At 48.3% G+C, this 22,652-nt stretch overlaps 1 protein-coding gene across 1 annotated transcript; it reads right to left on the bottom strand.

Moving 5' to 3' along the window:
• Positions 1–15,832: 15,832 nt before the first annotated feature.
• PNMA8A (PNMA family member 8A) lies at positions 15,833–19,106 on the bottom strand. Its single transcript, XM_080829557.1, has one exon. The coding sequence runs from the start codon at positions 19,101–19,103 to the stop codon at positions 17,607–17,609; it is 1,497 nt and encodes a 498-aa protein (XP_080685683.1). The 5' UTR covers positions 19,104–19,106; the 3' UTR covers positions 15,833–17,606.
• Positions 19,107–22,652: the final 3,546 nt, after the last annotated feature.

The raw sequence follows: 22,652 nt of genomic DNA, 5'->3' as shown, positions 1-22,652 counted from the left end.
CATCGGGCTCTCTGCTCAGTGGGGAGCCTGCTTCCCCCCACCCCCCCCTGCCTGCCTCTCTGCCCACTTGTGATCTCTCTGCCAAATAAATAAAATCTTTTAAAAAAAGAGTAAGATGCTAAAATAATAAATGATGACTGTAAAATCTGCTGATTTTGTGATAAAAAACAACTTTGAAAGGCTTACATATATTTAAAGAGAGAAGTAGATGCAAATATTAGAAACTGTGGTGGCCACACACTTTTTTTTTTTTTTTTTTGTGGTGCACATTTAAGAAGGACATAATACCAAAGCCGAAATTGATTTTTAAATAATAAAGGAACAAACAATAAAGATTGGAATTTATTGTGATTAATTACGATTGTAATCTTTTCGAATGATTCAATGTACTAGTATTCATAGCATTATATAAAATAACTATTAAAGACTGAATTTAAGGAGCGCCTGGTTGGCTCAGTCAATAGAGCGGGTGCTTCTTGATCTCAGGGTCGTGAGTTCCAGCCCCACACTGGGTGCAGGGATTACTTTAATAAATGAAACTTTAAAAATAGTATTTAGTTATTTCATTGTATTTAAGCCACAACTCACTAAAGAAAAATGATTAGAAATTAAAAGCAGAACGTCAAGTTTGCTATTTTTTTTTAAAGATTGATTGATTGATTGATTTGACAGACAGAGATCACAAGTAGGCAGAGAGAGGAAGAAGCAGGCCCCCAGCTGAGCAGGATTTAGGATTTAGGGCTCTATCCTAGGACCCCGGGACCACGACCCGAGCCGAAGGCAGAGGCCTTAACCCACTGAGGCCCAGGCGCCCCCAAGTTTGCTATTCTAAAATTTGGGGGGACTACTCCAAAATCAACTATAACATCCATGACGAATCATCTTTGATCTGGATATATAAGGTAGAAAAGAAGAATGGAGACTTTTGTTTTTAATTTTGGACCTCGATGCAGAGAATTCTGTTACTCATAAGCCCCCCTTTGTGACCCCCTCTTGTCGCTGGCGCCCTTCAGTTTCTGCTTTATGTATGCACCTGATTTGTCCTATTTATAATAAACGCTCTTGAATCTACTACGCAACTTGGAAGGCCCCGACAGTGCAGCACAATAATGAATTGCGGCAGATTGTTAAAATAATGGTCCTCGGAGAAGCCAGTCTCCCTACGCCACGCCCCTTTGCGGTGTGACTTGGCCATTGAGTTGGGGGGAGTCGGCTTCCCGCCTCCGGGGATCTGGGCGGGTCTTGTGACTGCTCTGACCAATAGCGGGAGGCGGAAGTGATGCAGCATGACTTCCAAGCTAGGTCTTTTTTTTTTTTTTTTTTTTTTTTTAGATTTTATTTATTTATTTGAGAGAGAGAGAGAGAGAGTGAGAAAGCATGGGAGGGGAGGTCAGAGGGAGAAGCTGACTCCCCATGGGGCTGGGAGCCTGATGTGGGACTCGATCCCAGGACTCCAGGATCATGACCTAAGCCGAAGGCAGTCGCTTAACCAACTGAGCCACCCAGGGGCCCTTCCAAGCTAGGTCTTGAGGGACCTTGGCTTCTGCTCTTGTCATACACACAATCATATAACACATAAACCCAAAGTGTACATGCGAATGCACACACATATACACACATTATTCACATAGAAACATATGTTTGCATAGGGGTGCATATGTCCACCCATATATACGTGCAAATGCACGCGTAAATACGCGCATATACACACATACACATAAATACGAACATTTGCACACATATATTCACAAACATATGTACATACAGATGCATATACATTCACACAAATACAGGCACCTACACATAGACAGAGAGATGTGCATATACACAGAGCATTTCTCCTCTTTGGAAGGAAAATTGAGAACATATCAGGGCCGTCGGTCATGGAGGGGGAGGCGGAGAAGGGGTAGGATGGTGGAGTGCTTTCCGTTTTCAATCTTGCGCTGCTGGAATGTCTAACGCTGTGCCTATTTTGTTTTAAAATGTCCACAGGGGCTATTTTGGCTGTGGGGTTATGGGTCATCTCTGGTTTGTTCTTTATATGGACCCTTATTAAATAAAAACCAAGCCACCACAACCTAAAAATAAAATGTGTTCGAAGGCAAGACCACATGATTGGTCACCGGAATTCTTTTTCTCCTTTTTCTCCCCCCTTCCGTTTTCTGCAGGTCCGATCGCTCCTATAAATCTGTTGTCTGAATAAGACACATAGCCCTATCCGAATATCCCAGCCCCAACACGTCTGCACATGTGAGACTGTCGAAGTCGGCAGCTGCCACCACTCACATTCCTCGGGCTCCGAGAAGTGACAGGAGCATCTGCCCAGGATTTATTCAGCCTTGGTGACATAAAAACTTTATAACAACAAATGATTTTGTAAAGAGCCTGAACACAAGGGTTTGCTGTTTGTCTGAATGGCTCCATTCTAGCGAAATCAGGGTATTTCCCTCGTGAATTTTTCATTTGTGATAAGACGTGACAAGAGTTTGGCGATCCTGCTCAGAAAAAAAGAAAGAAAGAAAAAAAAAACAAAACAAAACCCACAGCACCACTCTGAATCCTTCTGGATCTGTGTAATGGAGACCAGAATAAGCAGCTGCTTAAAACCAGGTCATTCGAGCCAAGACATGGTTGAAAAGAAAATGAGACCAGTGCATTTAATCGCCATTAAAATGTTCAAGGAAAATACAATTTTAAAAAATACAATAAATAGAGGTTTTGGAGGCACCTGGCTGACTCAGTGGATAGAGCTTCCAATCCTTGATCTGACAGTTGTGAGTTCAAGCCCCATGCTGGATGCAGAGATTACTTAAAACATAAATCAATAGTTTTCTTAAAAAAAAAAGAGAGAGAGAGAGGTTTTGAAAATAGAGGGGGAAAGCGCATTAGTGGGTTTATTTTTTTAAGATTTTATTTATTTATTTAACAGAGAGATACACAGCCAGAGAAGGAACACAAGCAGGGGGAGTGGGAGAGGGAGAAGCAGGCCTCCGCCTGAGCAGGGAGCCCCATCTGGGGCTCGACCCCAGGACCCTGGGATCATGACCTGAGCCTAAGGCAGACGCTTAAGGACTCAGCCACCCAGGTGGCCCAGTGGGATGATTTCAAATACATGCACTCACAGTTCGTGGGTTTTGAAAACTTTCTGTATGATTCTTTGGTCACATACAAGCTTTAGAATTCAAACGTATCAAGTTTGCCCTTAACAACCTTCTGGGTTTTGTTTTTCTGTTTGGGAAAACGTTTCCTGCACTTTAAGAGCATCTATGAACTCACCATTTGTTTTATTTTAACTCTAGTATAGTTAACACAATTCACCGTGTTTTGGAGCTCTTGATGACCCCGTGGTTTGCGTTTAAATTTTTGATCCACGTGGAATTTATCTCAGTACAAGGGACATAGGAATCCAGCTTTTATTTTTCTCTTCTCCAAAGGTTGGACCGCTTGGGTCGGATCTTGTCTGCTGACTTGCCATAATGGAGCCTTCATCAAACTCGAAAATCTCATCTCTGGGGGCACCAAACTGTTAGGAATGTCATACATTGAGGATGCATTTGCAGTCAGGCGGGGCTTTCTTGGCACCCCGCCCCTGTCCCGCTATTACACTTCCTTTCCAAAATCTCTCTGCTCCTCTCCTACCGTAACAAGTTTTTTCAGCAGCTTATTCTCGCAACTCATGTGTTAACCTCCGGGAGCTGGACGAGGAGGTAGTGGGGAGTTTTTTTCTTTTTCAGTTAAGTTACTAAGACCAGGGACAGCTGTTCCCTCCGCTCAACCTGAATGTCAAAGTCACGGGGAGGCACCCAGCTCACGCGCCCCACCCCCCACGGCACGTGAGCACGCGCTCAGTTGTTACGCATTCACTCGCTTTTACACACTGATCACGCAGGGATTGGAGCTTTTCCACGGCAGCTGTCCCTGAGGTTTCCTTGTCATGGCGTTGAGCGTGACGAGGCAGGGGCTTTGCAGAAATAGTTGCTAGAGTTTTTCAGGTGCGGACATGCCCATACCCAAAATCTAAACTTTCACCAGTATCCGCAGGGATACACTTTCCAACACAAAGACGCTTTATAAGAAGTGCAAATATTTGTTCAGACATGGCAGGAGACAGTTCCAGGAACTGTAGAAAAATCTGGTTAACGTAGCAATATCTGTGAATGTGGTTGGGGGGTGTAATTTAACCTTTTTTAAATTTTTTTAAAGTACCGTGTTTGTTTTTTTTTTAATAAGGATGGGATTTTTTAAAAAAGATTTTATTTATTAATTTGACAGACAGAGAAGGCAGAGAAGCAGGCAGAGAGAGAGGAGGAAGCAGGCTCCCTGCTGAGCAGAGATCCCTATTCGGGGCTCGATCCCAGGACCCTGGGACCTGAGCTGAAGGCAGAGGCTTTAACCCACTGAGCCACCCAGGCGCCCCCCGTGTTGCTTTTTTAAAGCAAAGAATAGAGAAAATGAAAAATGTCCAACGATCACGTCGGCATTCTAAAAACTTATGTTATCAAATGTGAGAATTACAGATAGGGACAGTAATAATGGGTCCCCATCATGACAACGCCCACCCCCGTGCCACCTCCACTCAGTTCCCCATCTCAGAAGTAACGTCTTCACAGTTATTTTTCCCTCCAGGAAAAAAACCAACTTGTATAAAAAATACCACCTGTATAACCACGTCATGGTTTTCATTTATATGGAAATAATTGATCCCACGTGACCCCTACTGTGTCTCGGTATTTTTCACGTAAAATATTTTCCAAGTTGTTCTGCATCAGCAGAAGACATCTGAGCCTTTTTTTTTTTTTTTAAGGTCTAGGGAGCGTCCCATCCACTCACAATTAATTCTCCCAGTTCTATATTGATGGACACCTGGATTACTTTCACTTTTCACTCTTACACAGACTCCCCTTGGATATTTCTCGAGTGGGTACTGTGGCATGCGTTTGAGAGTATATAATATTGGAGAAAACCCCAAAACAAGGGCCATCTTGAAAGTGCGACAGCTTTCGCTATGTTGTTCCCGGACTGGTTCCTGTCCCGATGAGATTGAGTGAGATTATTCCATTGGAAACTTGCCAGGACTGGCCATTACACAGAGTCCAGAGTTTTTGTCCACCAGACGCATGGCACACGGTATCTCACAGGTGTTGTCTAGACCCTCAGCTCTGTTCCACTGATCTGTACGTCCATTCTTCTCTTGCAGCTGCTTTTCGCTGTGCATTTTTTAAAGTTTATTTATTTCTAGGAATCTCTACACCCAACAAGGGGCTCGAACTCACCACCCCAAGATCAAGATTCACATGGTCTTCTGACTGAGCCAGCCAGGCACCCCTGTGTGTTGCTTTGAGTGTGGGGCTGAGCATCTTTTTATGAGTTCATGGTATCTGTTTTTCTGACAGTTTCCTACTCATGTCCCTTTGTACTTGTTCTTAGGAGTTGTTCCTCTGGGGGTTTTGTTTGTTTATTTGTTTTTTTTTAAAGATTTTATTTATTTATTTGCCAGAGAGAAAAAAGGCAGGCAGAGGGAGAACCAGGCTCCCTGCTGAACAAGGACCCTGTTGTGGGACTCGATCCCAGGACCCTGGGATCATGACTCGAGCCAAAGGCAGAGGCTTAACTGACACTAAGCCATCCAGACATTCCAGGAGATGTTCCTCTTTTTCTGGATCATTTACATGAGCTTTTCATGAAGGAAGGTATAAAGACTCCATCTACTTTCCCCCAGTATGTCACTCACTGTCTTGACTTTATGGATTTTTTTTTTCTATATAAGGAATTTAACTTTTCTGTGGTACCAGTGGCTAAGCGGCTGGTTTTCTTGGAGGGTTTTGCATTACATGAGACAGAAACATCCCCAGTCCCAATTTTGGCCAACATTTATGTGGGGGGTCACCCGACCTTGGCACTCCCCGAGTCCAGCCGGCTTTGAAAACCTTTCTCTCAAGGTGCCTGGGTGACTCAGTGAGTTAAGCCTCTGCCTTCAGCTCAGGTCATGATCTCAGGGTCCTGGGATCGAGCCCGGAATCGGAATCGGGCTCTCTGCTCAGCAGGGAGCCTGCTTCCCCCTCTCTCTCTGCCTGCCTCTCTGCCTGCTTGTGATCTCTCTCTCTCTCTCTCTCTGTCAAATAAACATATAAATCTTAAAAAAAAAAACAAAAAAACCTTTCTCCCCTTCAAGATGATCAATTTTCCACCTATCTTTCTCTCTGCAATTCTTCCAATTTTATCTTATGCATCTTTTAATCTTTCTAGTACTCATTTTGATGTAAGGGGCAGCTTCTGTTTCCCCAAATAGCTTACTCTCCCAACACAATTTTGTGAATAATTCATCTTTCCCACACTGAGTTGAAGTCCCGCCTCTGTTGGAAATGAGATTTGTATATTTACGTAGCTCTATGCCAGACTTGGTGTTCTCCCAATCTTCACTCTGTACCAAACTATTTTAATGACAGCTTTATAATGCATTTTCATTTTTAATCAGAGCCAATCCCCTTTCATCATTGACCTATCTCTCTGTTTTCTGGTTGTTTATTTCAGATTTTTTTCCTCCCTATTCTCACACTTTGACAATCTTTGAGACAGCTCACCTTAGACTCAGAGAAAATGCTTCAGTTAAGCACGTACAGAATCTTTAAAAATCAGTGGTAGGAAATTGTCTCAGAGTTTTGTTCTCGAACATTCTCTAAGCGCCCACATTTCTTATCTAAGAGTGAAAGTCATAAAAGGAACACTCAGAATCACCTCAAGTACGAAAGTAGACTGTATTCATTGGCATTAGCTACACACTCGCTGTTGTTCCAGAATATTCCCACCAAGGCTGGGGTCCCATGGCTTTACTGGACTTGTATACTCTTCAACTCCTCTTGCTTTTCCAGTTTTGCAAAAATGCATGAGCCCAGGCTGGAATTTTAAAACTTGACCCCCAGGAAGTTAAAAATGCTCCAAACCAAAAACATGCCAATTAAAAAATTCAAATGCCTATCTAAAGATGACTTGAAAAGCCTTCTTCCAAGATATGCAGTGGAAGTAATTTACCTGGCAGTGAGAGGGAATGTGGTTTCCACATGTGTGTGGCTTGGTGGCTTTTTTAATGCAAGGAGAGTATAAGGAGAGTAGCCACTCTACTCCCCTCAAAAAGGAGCCTTGAGGGGCGCCTGGGTGGCTCAGTGGTTTAAGCCTCTGCCTTTGACTCAGGTCATGATCTCAGGGTCCTGGGATCGAGCCCCACATCAGGCTCTCTGATCAGTGGGGAGCCTGCTTCCCCCCCTCTCTCTGCCTGCCTCTCTGCCTAGCTCTGATTTCTCTCTATCAAATAAATAAAATCTTAAAAAAAAAAAGGAGCCATGAGCCAGCTGCCAGATTTTCTAACACTTAAAAAAAATTGAATTGAAATTCACATGACATAAAATTAGCCATTTTTTAAAAAGATTTTATTTATTTATTTGACAGACAGATCACAAATAGGCAGAGAGGCAGGCAGAGAGAGAAGGGAGGAAGCAGGCTCCCTGCTGAGCAGAGAGCCTGATGCGGGGCTCGATCCCACGATGCCGGGATCATGACCTGAGCCGAAGGCAGAGGCTTTAACCCACTGAGCCACCCAGGCGCCCCAAAATTAGCCATTTTTTAAAAAAAGATTTGATTTATTTATTTGACAGACAGAGAGAGATCACAAGTCGGCAGAGAAGGTGAGAGAGGGAGAAGCAGGCTCCCTGCCAAGCAGAGAGCCCAATGCGGGGCTCGATCCCAGGACCCTTAGATCATGACCTGAGCCAAAGGCAGAGGCTAAACCCACTGAGCCACCCAGGTGCCCCCAAATTAGTCATTTTAAGCTGTGCAGTTCAGGGGCGCCTGGCTGGCTCAGTGGGTAGAACATGTGAGGCTTGGCCTTGGGGTCAAGTTCAAGCCCCACGTCAGGGGTAGAGTTTACTTTAAAAAAATAAACGAAGTGTATCATTCAAGGGCATTACCTCTATCTAGTTCCAGAATGTTTCATCACCACAAAAGGAAACTCTTAGTCACTAAGCACTGGCTCCTCATTCCCTGATCCTGGCCCCCGACAACCACTTAATCTACTTTCTGTCTCTATAGATTTCCCGAGTCTGGACATTTCAGGATCTGTGGCTTTTTGTGCCTGGCTTCCTTCATCCAGCTTAATGCTTTCAAGACTGAGCCACATCATAGCACGTATCAGTAATTCATTCCTTTTTATGGCTGAATATTTGCTACTTCAGAAAAATAAAAACAATATGAGTGCTTAGTGGGAAATTGATGATGTAGGGACACCTGGGTGGCTCAGTTGGTTAAGGGTCTGTCTCACCTTGGGTCATGATCCCGAGGTCCTGGGATCGAGTCCTGCATCAGGCACTCTGCTCAACAGGGAGTCTGCTTCCTTCTCTCACTCTCCCTCTGTGTGCTCGTGCTCTCTCAAATAAATAAATCTTAAAAAAAAAATAAAATAAAATGTATGGTTTGGGCAGAACCTACCTCTGCAAGGTGGGGATGGAGGGATGGGCAGGGAGTAACAGGCATGTTCTGGCTCTTCATCTGGGTGCTGGTTACCCAGGTATGTTTTGTGAAAATGTATCCACCAGAACACTTAAGATTATGTTTACTTTCCAGTAAAAAGTATTAAAGGTATGACCTGGGAAACCGCATTCAGAGATCTGTTTCATTCTTTTTTTTTTCCTTAAGATTTTATTTATTTGAAAGAGAGAGCATGAGCAGGGGGCATGGACAAAGGGCGAAGCAGACTCCCTGCTGAGCAGGGAGCCCGATGTGGGGCTCCATTCCAAGACCCTGAGATCATGACCTGAGCTGAAGGCAGACGCCCAACCCACCGAGCCACCCAGGCGCCCGCAATACAGTATTATTAACTATGGTCATCACGCTATAGCGTTTCTCTTATTTTTACCTAAATGTCTCTTGATTTCATTTTTACATTTACATCTCTGAGCCATCTGGAAGGTATTTGGGAAAACAAGGAAAGAGGTGGAGAATCCAACTTCAGTCTTTTCTTCCGAACGGCCGGCCAGCTTCCTAAGCGCCAGCAATGTTGAGAAAAATCCCTTTTTTCTTTTCTACGAATTTAAAATAAATAGCACCCGCTCAAAGTCTGAATTCCTGCATGTACGACATTCTATTTCCGCATTCATCATTCTGCCCCGCGGTTTTGCTGGCCTGTTTCTTCCTCATGAACAAACTGTAGTGATATCACAGCTTCATAACCCATGTCATTGTCTGCCAGCTCACCTGGCCAGACTGATTTGTGTTCTCCTGAGTGTCCTGGCTGTTCTCAGAGGGCAGCGGATTTTAAAGTTTGCCTTATGAGGTCAGGATGTGGCTCAGTTAAACCAAGCCAGACGCTGGCAAGTCAACCATGGAGAATTTGATTCATCTGGAATCATTAACATCTTCCAATAACCCAGCACCTGCCCCCTCAGAAATGTCGAGGTCACAGGCTGCTACAGGACAACCTTCTTGAGCAGCTCCTCTGGGCTGTTGCGCCCTCACCATGAACCAAGCAGCAACCCCCCCCCCCAACACACACATACCTAGAGCCCCTTGACCTTGAACTGAATGTGACATCCACACACTTGAGATGTGGATCACATGCATGATTTTACAAGAACAAAAGTGTCAGGTGTGAATTTTATTTTTTTTATTTTTATTTTTTAAAGAATTTTATTTATTTATTTGACAGAGAGAGATCGCAAGTAGGCAGAGAGGCAGGCAGAGAGAAAGGGGGAAGCAGGCTCCTCGCTGAGCAGAGAGCTGCATGCGGGGCTTGATCCCAAGATCCTGGGATCATGACCTGAACCGAAGGCAGAGGCTTTAACCCACTGAGCCGCCCAGGCACCTCAGATGTGAATTTTAAACACAGATCCATGCTGGGCTACAAACGGTTGTCTCATTTCATTTGTTTACTTATTTATTTCTTCACTTGCTTATTTTTAAGTAGTCTCCATGCCCAGCAGGGAGCCCAGTGCGGGGCTTGAACTTGAGACCCTGAGATCAAGATCTGAACCGAGATGAAGAGTCAGACGCTCAACCGACTGAGCCACCCAGGCACACACTGATCAGAGGGGTACGTGGGCCCACTGAGTGGGCTGGCTCTGGCTTACCCCAAGATTGATGATTGTACCCAAAATGCATTAAACCAGCCTCACTGGTGATGTGACTTGACTGTTCAACATTACTGTTTTTTGGCTGTTAACTATTCAGCACACAGCATGATCAAGATGAAAATAAAATCTCTCCCTGGTTACTTTTCAAAAATTGCTTTTATAGGGGCGCCTGGGTGGCTCAGTCATTAGGCGTCTGCCTTTGGCTCAGGTCACGATCCCGGGGTCCTGGGATCGAGCCCCACATCGGGCTCCCTGCTCAGTGGGAAGCCTGCTTCTCCCTCTCCCACTCCCCCTGCTTGCGCTCCCTCTCTTGCTGTCTTTCTCTCTGTCAAATAAATAAATAACATCTTAAAAAATTGCTTTTATAAAAGTTAGAAGTTATAAAAGTTACACACAGTGAAATGCTCACATTCTAAGCTCACATTCTAAGTCCGTAGGTTTGGGCAGTGTGTACCCCTGTGTAACCACCAGACACAGAACATTCCACCCCTCCATAGACTTCCCTCCTGCCCTCTCGCAGCCACACTCTGTCCCCTACTGAAGCAAGCACAGCTGTGATTTTTTTCTCACCCTTAGGTGAGTTTTTCCTGCTTGAAACTTCCCAGAAATGGAACCATACATTAATGGTATAAGCCAAGTGTGTCTCCCCACCAAACCCACATGTTGACATCCAAACCCCCAATGTGATGATTTTAGAGGAGGCTTTGGGGAAGTAATTAGGTCACGAAAGGGATTCATGCCCTTATAGGAGACCCCAGAGAGATCCCTGGTTCTCTCTCCGCCATGTGATGGTGCAGGGACAAGACACCCATCTACAGCCCGGAAGAGGACCCTCCCCAGAACCATGCTGGCACCCTGATCGTGGACATCCAGCGTGCAAAACTGTGAGAAATACATATCTGTTGTTTATAAGCCACCTAATCTGTAGTATTCTGAGCTAAGACAAGTACGCACGTATACTTAATGGTTGCCCTCTTCCCCTCACCATAGAGCCTTTGAGATCTGTCCATACCGTTGTGGGTATCAGTCCTTCATTCCTTTTTGTTATTAGTGACATTCCCTTGAATGGACGTGCTGCCGCTAGCAATCTACCCAAGGGAAACGACAACATTTGAGTGGTTTCCAGATTCAGGCTCTTATGGGCAAGATGCTGTTATGAATATTCATGTACACGGCTTACGTGGACATGTTTTCATGTCTGTTGGGTAAACACTTAGGACTGGAATGCCTTGGGTCACACGACAAGGGTTTAATGTTTTAAGAAACTTCCCAATAATTCTCTAAAATGGTTGTATTCTGTCTGGCTACTTTTATTTAATTAATTAATTTGTTCCTTATTTAATTAGTGATTTGTGTGTGGTTATAGTATTCAAAGAGTATTTAAAAGCACGATATCACTACTGTCTCCCCAAAATAACAACAGTGACAGTTTCTTACTGCTTTTCTACTTATCACTTTCAGAGAAAGAAATTATCCATATACCAGCACTTATACGCAAATCTTCCTTTCTCTTTAAACAAATGTGATCTTAAAATGCATTCTTGTGAATTTCTCCTTAAATGACGGCCTAGAAAGCCTTTCACATAAGCACATGGTATTTCTTCCTAAGAATGCTCAACCGTTGATTTAATCAGCCCTGAACTCACAGGCACCTAGAGTATCTCTGGACAAATACACCTTCCCACCAGCAGTGGGTGAGACCGACCATTTCCCCACAGCGTCACCAACAGTGGCTTTTTATCCAACTTTTAAATTTCTGATTGGTGAAAAACTATACTTTATTGCTTTTTTAAAAATTTTAAAATATTTTATTTCTAAGTAATCGCTTCACCGATCGTAGGGCTCGAACTCACAACTCCGAGATCAAGAGTCACGTGTTCCTCCAACTGAGCCAGCCAGACACCCCCATAGAACTCATTGCTTTTGATTCTTAAATAGGAATGGGGTTGAGTGTTCCCTTTCACACACTTATTAGGCATCTTGATTTCTTTTCTCTAAACTACCTGTTCGTGGCCTTTTATATTTTTCTGTCAGGCTGTCTTTTTCTTCTCATTTCCCATTGGCTCTTGGTAAAAGGATTAGCCCCATCGCTGTTACGTAATGCTGTTAATATTTGTCCCAGCCATAAACCCGTTTGTGGTTTATCTTTTTTCTCTTTCTTTTCAGGGCTAAAAAGCACAGACTCTGCGCTTCTAAATGAATTAAACGATGTGTGGCAAGTTTACATCGTTACATGTTACGTACATATTTCTTGAGGATGTGATCACCCCCCACCTAGCATGTTTTTCCCCCCTGAAATTTCCGTATCTCCCCATTAGGAGAACAACTTTTCAAAAGCTCCCGTGGTAGAGCCAGGGTAGGGCTTTGGTGAAACAGAGCCCCAGAAGCTTGAAAGTGGGAGTCACAGGAAATGCGGTATCGTTAAGGGAGACGCTTAACCTCGGAGGACGCCTCGTCTTTCTCAAAGTCGCACGAGTCGCAGGAGAAATGCCACCTTCCCACAGAGCACCAAGATGATCCCCGGGGGCCGTGTTGCCATGTTGAGACCTGCCCTGCATTCTCGTGCTAGTACAGGGCCATCAGGCCTGGACGAGAGCCAGGGCTGGATCCTCGGGAGCCATGGCTGACATGTCACTGAGCCGGACACATGCGATGGGTAGAGCCGGCCTCCTGGGGACAGCGCTACAGGCCTGCATGTGCCCTGCACTGAGCTTTAGCACAGACTGGAGCTCTCTGGTCTGGTCTGGCACCCTTTCTGCCAGAAAAAGTGCAAATCTATAAAAAAAATCTTTGTGTTGACAACAGATCTTTCTCCTTTCAAGGTCCCTAGGTTTTATATCCTGCTTCGAAAAGCCTCTCTCACACCAGAATGATGGACGAACTCATCTGTATTTTCTTTTCTTTTTTTTTTTTTTTGGACTCATCTGTATTTTCATCTACAACTTTTGTACTCTTCCTTTTTATAGTTTTTCTTTGAGCAAATTTATCTTGTTTTTTTTTTTTAAAGATTTTATTTATTTATTTGACAGACAGAGATCACAGGTAGGCAGAGAGGCAGGCAGAGAGAGAGGAGGAAGCAGGCTCCCTGCTGAGCAGAGAGCCCGATGCAGGACCCGATCCCAGGACCCTGAGATCATTACCTGAGCCGAAGGCAGAGGCTTTAACCCACTGAGCCACCCAGGCGCCCCACAAGTTTATCTTTTATAAGGAAAACTAGCCACAGGGATGAACCTCGAGGACGTTATTCTCAGTGAAGCAAGCCAGTCACAAAAGGACAAGCGCTGTTCGAGGCCACTTACAGGAGGTGCCCAGACTAGTGAGGCGATGAGACTGAAAGCAGAACGCCGGTGGGGCGCCCGGCTGGCTCAGGGGCGGGGCGCGCCGCTCTTGATCTTGGGGTGTTACAGAGCTTACAGTTCAAAAGATGGAGAGAGCTGGGTGGATAGTGGTGGTGATGGTTGCAGGACAGCGTGAATGTACTTGCTGCCCTGTGAATTGCACATTTAAAAATGGTGACGATGGTCCATTTTATGTCAAAACTCACCCAAGAGGTCACTGAAGAATTTGTGCCTTTCCCTGAACATAGAGTATGAACGGGCAGTAAACTCACATCTTTATTCTTCACCTAGTTGCGATCCAGCACGTAACGGACAGCTCTTTCTAGAGCCCCCATGGGCCCCTGGCCCAGCCACTGTCGCTAGTGCGGTCACCTCCTTCCTCACTGGGCTTCCAGCTCTGCCCTCACCCCTCCACCCCCACCCTGCAGCCTGTGAAAACCGAAGTCTGATCACGACCCTCTGCTCAGATCCTCCCACGGCTCCCGACTCACTAAGACTGAAACCGAAGTGCATCCTTCCCGAAGCCTATGAGCCTCCCAAACAGCCCGGACCTCACCTCCTCATTTCCTCCTCGTCCCCCTCTGCTCTGGCCGCACCCGCAGCCTCCTCCTCACCTTTTCTCAGCCGCACCGGGCATTCTTCCCGCGGACTCTTCCCTCTGCCTGGGATGCTGTGCCACCAGCCGGCCGCCTGTCTCCCTCCCTCACCTCCTGCGTGTTCAGATGTCACCTCCTCAAGGAGGCCCTCCCTGACCACTACATGAAACAGCCAGCGCTCTCTCCCACATACGCACTCCCTCGTCTGGACCCTCTTCCACTGTGTATCTCAGCATTGGACTCACCGGTATCCGCATCTCGGTATCCGCAGCTCGGTATGTGCCCGTCTACCTCCCAGCAGAATGCCAGTCCCAGGATGGCAGGAATCTTTGTCTGGTTCCCGGCTGTCACGGAGCCCATGCCCGACACCTCAGGGCTGGCTGAACGCATGGATGAGCACGGACACGGCCTTCGGGGCCTCGGGGGTGTACACGGAGGCTCTGGGCATCGCTCCCATCTTCCCCAGAGGAATGGTAAAGGCCCAGCCTTGCTCCCAGCACAGCCCTGAGCAGAATGCTGGCCCCCTCCCAGAGAGGGGCTGGGAGGCTTCCTTTCAGACAGCCGACTTGCCGGCATCTCCCTGGTCCCCATCCCTGGGTGGCCCCCAACTTCAGGCCAAATGAGCCTTCCAGATTCCACTGACAGCCTGGGTGAACTGGAGGGAGTGCTACATCTCGGGAGGTACTCAGAGACATTGGCCAGATACGGCTTTTCCATGGAGGGAGAAGAGAAAAGCACCCAATCGATAAACCTAGTACCCAGCCCTCTCTGTGCCTCTACTCGAGCGCCTCATTCACTCCCCTGTCCCCAGATGCCTGCTTCCCTTTTGGTCTCGCCAAGGGTCATCTCCATTGACCTTTCAGAAAACCTCACAGTGGAGGGTGCTGGGCAAGGAGAAAAACTGAATTGGTAGCTGAAAACCCTGCTTCTGTCTGAGGGGAGGGGAGGAAAGGGTTTTCCTCTTCCAACTGCTCTTCAAAACGAACTAACATTTTCAGATAAATTCACGTCACCAGTTACCTGTTCCCGAAACTTCTGAAAACCCCAGGATCTGGGGGAGAGCCTCTCGCGTGGGTGGCAGGCCACGGACAAAGAGGACACCTCGAAGGCATCTTCTGTCATGGAAAACTGATGATCCTTGCAGGATTGAAAACAGCTCCTGGGGGCACCTGGGTGGCTCAGTGGGTTAAAGCCTCTGCCTTCGGCTCAGGTCATGATCTCGGGGTCCTGGGATCGAGTCCCACATCGGGCTCTCTGCTCAGTGGGGAGCCTGCTTCCTCCTCTCTCTCTGCCTGCCTCTCTGCCTACTTGTGATCTCTGTCAAATAAATAAAACCTTAAAAAAAGAAAGAAAGAAAGAAAGAAAACAGCTCCTGCCGGGCTGGGAGTCTAGGATGGCGAGTCGTTCACGGCGGGGAGGGGGGAACGGGACACGGACACCCTCTTCTCAAATAATCCAAGACCTCGCCTAGAAGCACCTCTGCAGACTTAATTTGCTACATTTTACTTTGTAACATACACGTTTACCTTCACCCATCGTGGCAGCATCCGTTAACACAGTGAAGACCCAATGGGCCCAATTTCGAAACCGGGTGCCAGGGAGTCCCCGGCTCTCCTCACCTCCAAAGGCCAGCACGCTCCTGCCTTTTGCACAAACCCAAGGAAAACCTCCACGCGCATGGATGCGGAGGAAGAGCTGCTGCCGGAAACCGGTTTCTTCCCTCCTTCCCACCCCGCCACCAGGCATCTTCAGTTAAGAACTCACACAGGTTTTTGGAATTAATTGTCACAAGACGTTTATTTTCAAGGCGGAATAGCTAACAACATCTAACAACTGTTCACATTTCCGAGCGCAGAAACTGAAGTCAGGAGAGAGCCCCTGGGCTCATGGACGGGCTAAAACTCCACCGGACGAGAGGATTACTGAGCGCCACGGGCACGCGCGGACGGGCTGGCACACGGCTGAACACCGCAGTGTGCCAGGGGCGTGTGAGTTACAAAGGGAGACTTCCAGAGTGCTGCGCTACAGAGCATGCGCGGGACGCCGCCTCTCCCACTCGCAACCTCGCTCTCATCAGCCACGCTTACTAGAAGTCCGGCTGTATGCAAACAGATGGCAGAAACAACTCACCGGAGACCTGCGCAAAATCAGGCTCACTTAGGAACACAAGGTAACATTCTGATTGTCTCCTATCTGACGGGTTTGGCTTAGGACGAGTTCAACTTCCAGCTTTTTTTTTTTTTTTTTTTAAAGACATGAGAAAAATAGATTCGGATTACATCTTTGAGCATGCCTTGGGCCTCTTGGGACACTGTTTGAGAACCACTGATGTTGGGTATCCCACCCCCTTCCCCTACACACACACACACACACACACACAGACACGGTATGCTAGTCTATTCAGAAAACAGAAATTAACAGCCGACTTTTTTAAGAATTTTTCCCCTTTCTTATTATAATGTGAGACATGTCGTCAGCCCCGAAGATGTGGAGGGTTTGGTGGCGCTGGATGGACTTAGGGCTGGGAAGCCGAGAGTGCCCGGGTCCTTACCTACTGATCACCCCTCCTCCCCACAGGCTTCCTGAGAGCATCTGACTCCAATGGGAATCCAAGTACCGTTTTTATGGACAGAACCTACATCTCAAACACTTCAAAGCCTAAGCGCACGCTCTCGTCCTCCAGAACCGACTCCTGGGAACTTCCTGCCCTCTGGCCGGCTAACTGGAGGATGGAAGCGGAGGAACACGGGCACCAAGGCAGGCAGGTCTGCTCTGAAGATGTTGCTTAACTTCCTGGTGGGCGAAACACAGAGAAGATGTGAGAAAATGCCAGGCCCTGCATGCGGCGGCCGGCTCACTCCCCAGGAAGCAGGGAACAAGGGTGAAAGCAGAACAGGAACGGGGACCCTGCCCGTGTAAGGAAAAGTGAATATTCTAGGGTTTTCCCAGTTTGCTTAGCGACTCTCCAACCTCTGAAGGTGAGTCGGCGGCGGGGGGGGGGGGGGCCGCAAAAGCAGGGCTGGCAGAGGAAAGAGCAGAGAGGTGCACCTCCCTCCTTTAATCTCTCCCACCTAAGAGCTTGCAGACGGTTTTCCTCTGAGAGTCCCATCTCCCCAAACTGGGTTCCTACAAGGCAAAGTCACGGTGCACTCAATAAGGAGAAAAATTTTGTTCCCCATTGGATGCTTCCTCCTTGGTGTTCCTTCAGCTCATCACAGGTGGTCCCCCAAATCAAGGCTTTCTGGGTTCTGTGGATAAATTAGAAGACCTCACCAGGGAAGGAGGCGTTCTTTGGAATTTCCTTTTTACTTCCTTGGACCTTTTAAGTGCTTGAAAATGTCTATCCCCCAACCGGGCTTCCAGAAAACTCGATCCTCCAAGTCATGGACCCTGACAAATGTTCGCACTCCCCACTATTCGATTCTGATCAAGGGAGTTGGGTTGGAGGGAGTGGCAGAACGACCCGAGACCCCCACAGTGACACTCACCAACAAAGGAGAGGTGGGGGGTTCTCCCTTCCACCTCCTGCTCATAGGTGCCCCCGAGGTTGGCCTTCAGGGGCTTCTAGGAGGAAGGTCAGGGCTTCCACCCTCTAAAACCTCAGCTGGTGGGCCACCCGCCCCCTCCGCCGCGCTGGCGTCCTCCTCGCGCTCCACCTGACCTGCGAGGGCCCTGAGCGCCTCTGCGCCCACCTGTCGCTCCTGCTCGGATTCTCCACTCAGCCGCTCGCCGGCACAACCCAAGTGACTTCTGTTGCCGCTCTGACCACCGGAGGCCTGAAGAGAACCTTCTGGCTTGGCCTTTGGGCCCCGAGACGTGGAGGCCAGCAACCCCACCGGCTGGGGGCCTCGAGGGGCCTTCTGAAGCCACCCCTCTCGTCTTGAGCCCGGCCCTTTCTTCCCCATCACTGGCTTCTTCTTGGCATCTTCTGACTCGACAAGGACGTACGAAACAGGGCCCAAGCTCACCTTCTTCTTCTTTCTCACAGGCGCAGGGCTCTTTGCCAAGGCCCAGCCCATGGCCTTCTTCTTTGGGGGGCCCTCCCGACCGCCAGCTTGGTCTAACTGCGAAGCAACCCCAGGGCTCACAGCTTCTGACCGCGCATCACGGGAGGAGCTGCCGGGAGCCCTCCAGGCACATTTTGCCGCCGCGGGCTTCTTCAAGGCCGACTCCTCCTGTTTCGCGCGAAGCTTCTTTTTGCTCCTGATGGAATTGGACACCTCCATGTTTTCAGCCCCAGCGGCCTCAGGATCCTCCAAGGAGGCCAAGCTGTTGAAACGGCGGCCTCTGGGTTTCCTCCAGAGCACGGATTCCTGCTTGGCTCTTTTTTTCTGCTTCTTCTTCCTGGAGCGACTTTTAGCTCCAGCCCTACGAACCAGAGGTTTCGGAGGGTCACCTTCGTCTTCTGGGTCGTTCCAGCTGTCGAGATTCTCCATCTTCAAAGTGGACCCTATCTCGGCAGCCCATCCTGGCTCCTTCTTCACCTTCCTCCACGCGGCTGAGGCTGAGGCTGAAGCTGCCTGGTCATCAGCCCCTTCTTGAGCCCCGGCTTCCTCACGGCTGCGGATCTCAGCATCCATGTAGAAGACGATCTGCACCACTGCCCCCAAGAGCACCCCCAAAGCTTCTGCCCAGTTCTGTGGAGGCCGATTCTGGGGCCGTGAGGGCTGGCCAAGCTGAAGCAGGCGGACCACATCCTCCCAGGTGCGCCCCTCGGAATCCAGGAATTCATTGAGATTTTTTAAAAACTCAGCATCCTGGGTGGGATCTCTACAAATCACTCTCCAGACGCCCCCCCTTCCTGGGAACTCCCGGGGGATGGCCCTGAGATTCACACCCTCTCCCACCTCAATTAGGGCAGCTTTGGCATTCTCTTCCCGCAGGAAAATCTTATTGAGCACAAAGTATGGGCCCAGCGGGGAGAGGACCCCATTCAAAATCTCCTCAATTTCCGCTTGACCACAGTCCTCCGGGATGCCTGTGACCAACAGGGACCTATGGATGTCCACTTCCATCCCCCGGCACCAGTCCTCCAAAAGGTTCATGGCCATGGTCGCGGACACCTAGCGTCTCTAATCCCACGTGCACTCGACAGTCTATAAGGTGGCCGAAGGAGGCAGCGGTCCCCAGATATTAATCCTGTAAGGTGACAGGAGAGGGAGGTCAGATTCCCCAGAAGACGGCCAGCCTCAGAGATCTCAGCTGTCCCCCTGCGCGGCGGGCCTACAGGCCTCCTCGCGCTTTCCCAGGCCCCTCCTCCCCAAACCGGGCCCCGGGTGCTCACAGGTGTCCTGCGACGGCCAAAAACTGCGCTCGGGCCCTGCCCGGGGGCCTGCCTGGCGGCCTCCCGGCAAGGATCTCGCAGCCCCGCCCCCGGCTGCCAGGCGACAGGCCGCCGGGATGCCGCCGCTCGCCAGGAGCCGGCTCGGCCCACCCAGGCCGGCTGCTCTCCGGGGAAGGGGCCGAGGAGCGGGCGTCTGCCCCCGCTCCGGCCCCGGCTGGTCACGCGTCGTCTCCCCCGGATCCCGGCAGCTGCGCGGAACCGGGGCCCGCGTCGCAGCGCGCGCTTGCGCACTTGCGTCCGCGCGGCTCCCGCGGTCGCCATGGCAACCGGCCAGCGCTCGGGATGCGCCCTCCCGCCTGGGGAGCCCAGCGCTAGAGTTCGGCGGGGGCGTTCAGCAGCTCCTCGAGCAAAGGGTCTGGGCGTTCGTCGATTGTCCCTCCAGACGCACTCTTTCCACACTTTGCAGTTCAACGTGGGCCTCGGGGACCGGGGCGGAGTGCCCTGACTTCCACGATGGCAACCAACTAGTCCTCCTAACCTCTGCCTTTCTGCTGGGTTCAGCCCACGGGACCCCTGGGAACCACCAGAAACCCGCGGGCGAGAGGAAAGAGCCGCTTTAACCCCCATGAGCTCCTCTAACTAACAAAGCCGCAGCTCCTGACAGCCCTTTCATTCGCTCACCGTTATCCCAGTTCCAGAAATATCCAGGAGCTTCTAGAAACTTCCACCTTCCGCCCCACATGCCTTCACGCCTGGCTGTAGTGCCTCACCTCTCCTTGCTGCCTTCCTCAGCTTGCTGCCCACAGGCAACACCTTTGTTGATCGTTAATGAAGCGCTTCTCAATGACTCGTTAGAGTTGCTGTTTCCTGTCAGGACCTCAACCATACACCTGGCAATGCTGCTTACTGGCTACGCAGGCTCAGAGGCTTTGAGCTCTCCAAGCTCCCTCCTCTCTTCCCTAAAAGGAATACTAATGAGAACCTTCCTGACCAGCATTCTGAAGGTTCAGGGACATCACATATGAAAGATGCAGCCAAGTACACTGCTGAAGGCAGCAAGAGATCACTAGAAGATCCTGCAAAGGTGAACTACAATGAGGGTCAATGATGATTGATAAAGCATTACTACAAAAGAAAAGAAAGCAACAGACTTAAGTCAGCTCCTCAAAAAAGAGTCCCCTAAACAGCTTTTTCAAGCAGGACACAAGGATGCACTTTCATGGGATTTTCAGTTCTGTGGGATTGTTTCAGTGAAATAGCATCATCACCATCAACCAGATCTTCCAGCTTGTGAGCTGAAGGGGAAACAAATTTTCTGTTGTAGTCAGTTACTTTTAGCAAAGAAGGAAATCTTTTTTTTTTTTTTTAAAGATATTATTTATTTATTTGACAGAGAGAGATCACAAGTAGGCAGAGAAGCAGGCAGAGAGAGAGAGGAGGAAGGAGGCTCCCTGCTGAGCAGAGAGCCCTATGATGGGGGGGCTCCATCCCAGGACCCTGGGATCATGACCTGAGCTGAAGGCAGAGGCTTTAACCCACTGAGCCACCCAGGCGCCCCAACAAAGAAGGAAATTTTGATAGTTTGGTGACATGTCACCATCAACAACACTGGTCAAAAATGTCTTGTTAGCCATCTGTGCTACTGAGTGACACTAGCGAATACATTTTGAAAAAACAAAGTTGTGATACAAATTTAAAGGTTTTGATAACATTTCAGATTTATCCCTATGTTCCCTGAAGTTTATTCTATAATGGTGATATTTGTCTGTGACCAAATACTCAGCCACTCAGTATTTTGTCAAAATGTGTATTTGGTCCGGACATACAGTCGGCTCTTTTTATTATTGTAACAGCAGGAGTCCCGAGGGGCCCTCCCACTGTTGAGCAGACTTTTCTTTTATGCTCTCTCCAGTGAACCGGGATGGTTGAACTGGTGGGTCCCTGAAATCACCAAGAAGGTATAGCTTAACTGCTACCAAATGGGGTATTCTCATTAGAAAATTCTGGCAACTTGTAATGAAGTCTAGCACCAACACAGGGAGCTGTTGTAAATTTGCTGATTGAGAACAGGTCAACTGAGAAAGCATGAAAACACCCAGCACTGATGAAGAAACGAGCAGCTAGAACTCTCATACAGGTACATGACTGGTGACAATGTGAATTTTGGAAAACTCTTTAGCTGTATCTACTAAAGCAAAATGTACGAAAGCTCTACAGCCTAGGAACTCCAATCCCAGATAGATATACCCAACAGAAATGTGTTCACTAAAGGCCATGGGGGTGAGGGGGAAGGATATTCATTGCAACACGAGTCATAAGAGCTGTGATCTAGAAGCTACCCAACAGAATGGATAACTGTGGCATGTTCCCACAATAAAATACTACTCGGTTAGAAAGGATGAGCTGCAACTACACTCAACAGTGTGGACAAATCTTGCAACTATGATGTTGAGCCAAAGAAGCCAGACACAAAAGCATGTACAGTATGACCCCATTTATTACAAGAAGTACAGAAGACAGACAAAATCGATCTAGGCTATTAGAAGTCGGGACAGTGGTTTCCTGTGGAATGTCCTGATGACTTGAACTAGTGAAATTAGCAAACGAGAAGGAATAGATAGGGTAGAGTCTAGGAGAGACCAGGCATGAGCTTCAAGTTGTGGAGTCATATGAACAGCGTTGACTTTTTCCGGCAACAATGGGTGACAGCACATTACACAGTATTGCCCACAGGGCAGCTCACCTGAGCCACAGTGTGCACGATGTTTATTTCTGGGTCCATCGCATAGGCGTGGAGCCCCTGTGTAGCTGAGCTCACTCTGCCTCTTTGACTCCAGAGGTCACAGTGATAGTGCATGGCTCAAGGCCCCCATGATGAATGGCATTGTTAGTATGGGATTCTCCAAGGACTTAGAGGTCAACTAGGAGGGGGTCAAGAGCCAGTCATTTCAGGGCGCCTGGGTGGCTCAGTCATTAAGCGTCTGCTCAGGTCATGATCCCAGGGATTGAGACCTGCATCGCGGGCTCCCTGCTCGGCAGGAAGCCTGCTTCTCCCTCTCCCGCTCCCCCTGCTTGTGTTCCCTCTCTCACTGTGTCTCTCTCTGTCAAGTAAATAAATCTTAATAAATAAATAAAATCTTAAAAAAAAAAAAAAAAGAGCCGGTCATTTCTTTGGAATGTGCAGGTTTCGACAACCCAGGCCTGCTGAGTTAACCCCTTATTGTCTGGATGCCTATGAGTGTATCCATCAGGGATCGATCAGAGAAGCAGATTGCTAAGTGTTCCAAAAATACGTACAAGATAAATAAATAAATGT

The sequence above is a fragment of the Martes martes genome (genome assembly GCF_963455335.1).
Source record: "Martes martes genome assembly, chromosome: 17".
NCBI classification, from domain to species: Eukaryota; Metazoa; Chordata; class Mammalia; order Carnivora; family Mustelidae; genus Martes; species Martes martes.
This window is presented reverse-complemented; position numbering and strand designations above follow the sequence as displayed.

Bases quoted from the DNA above. Each gene is read 5' to 3' on its own strand.
- PNMA8A (XM_080829557.1), bottom strand. From the start codon at position 19,103: ATGGCCATGAACCTTTTGGAGGACTGGTGCCGGGGGATGGAAGTGGAC.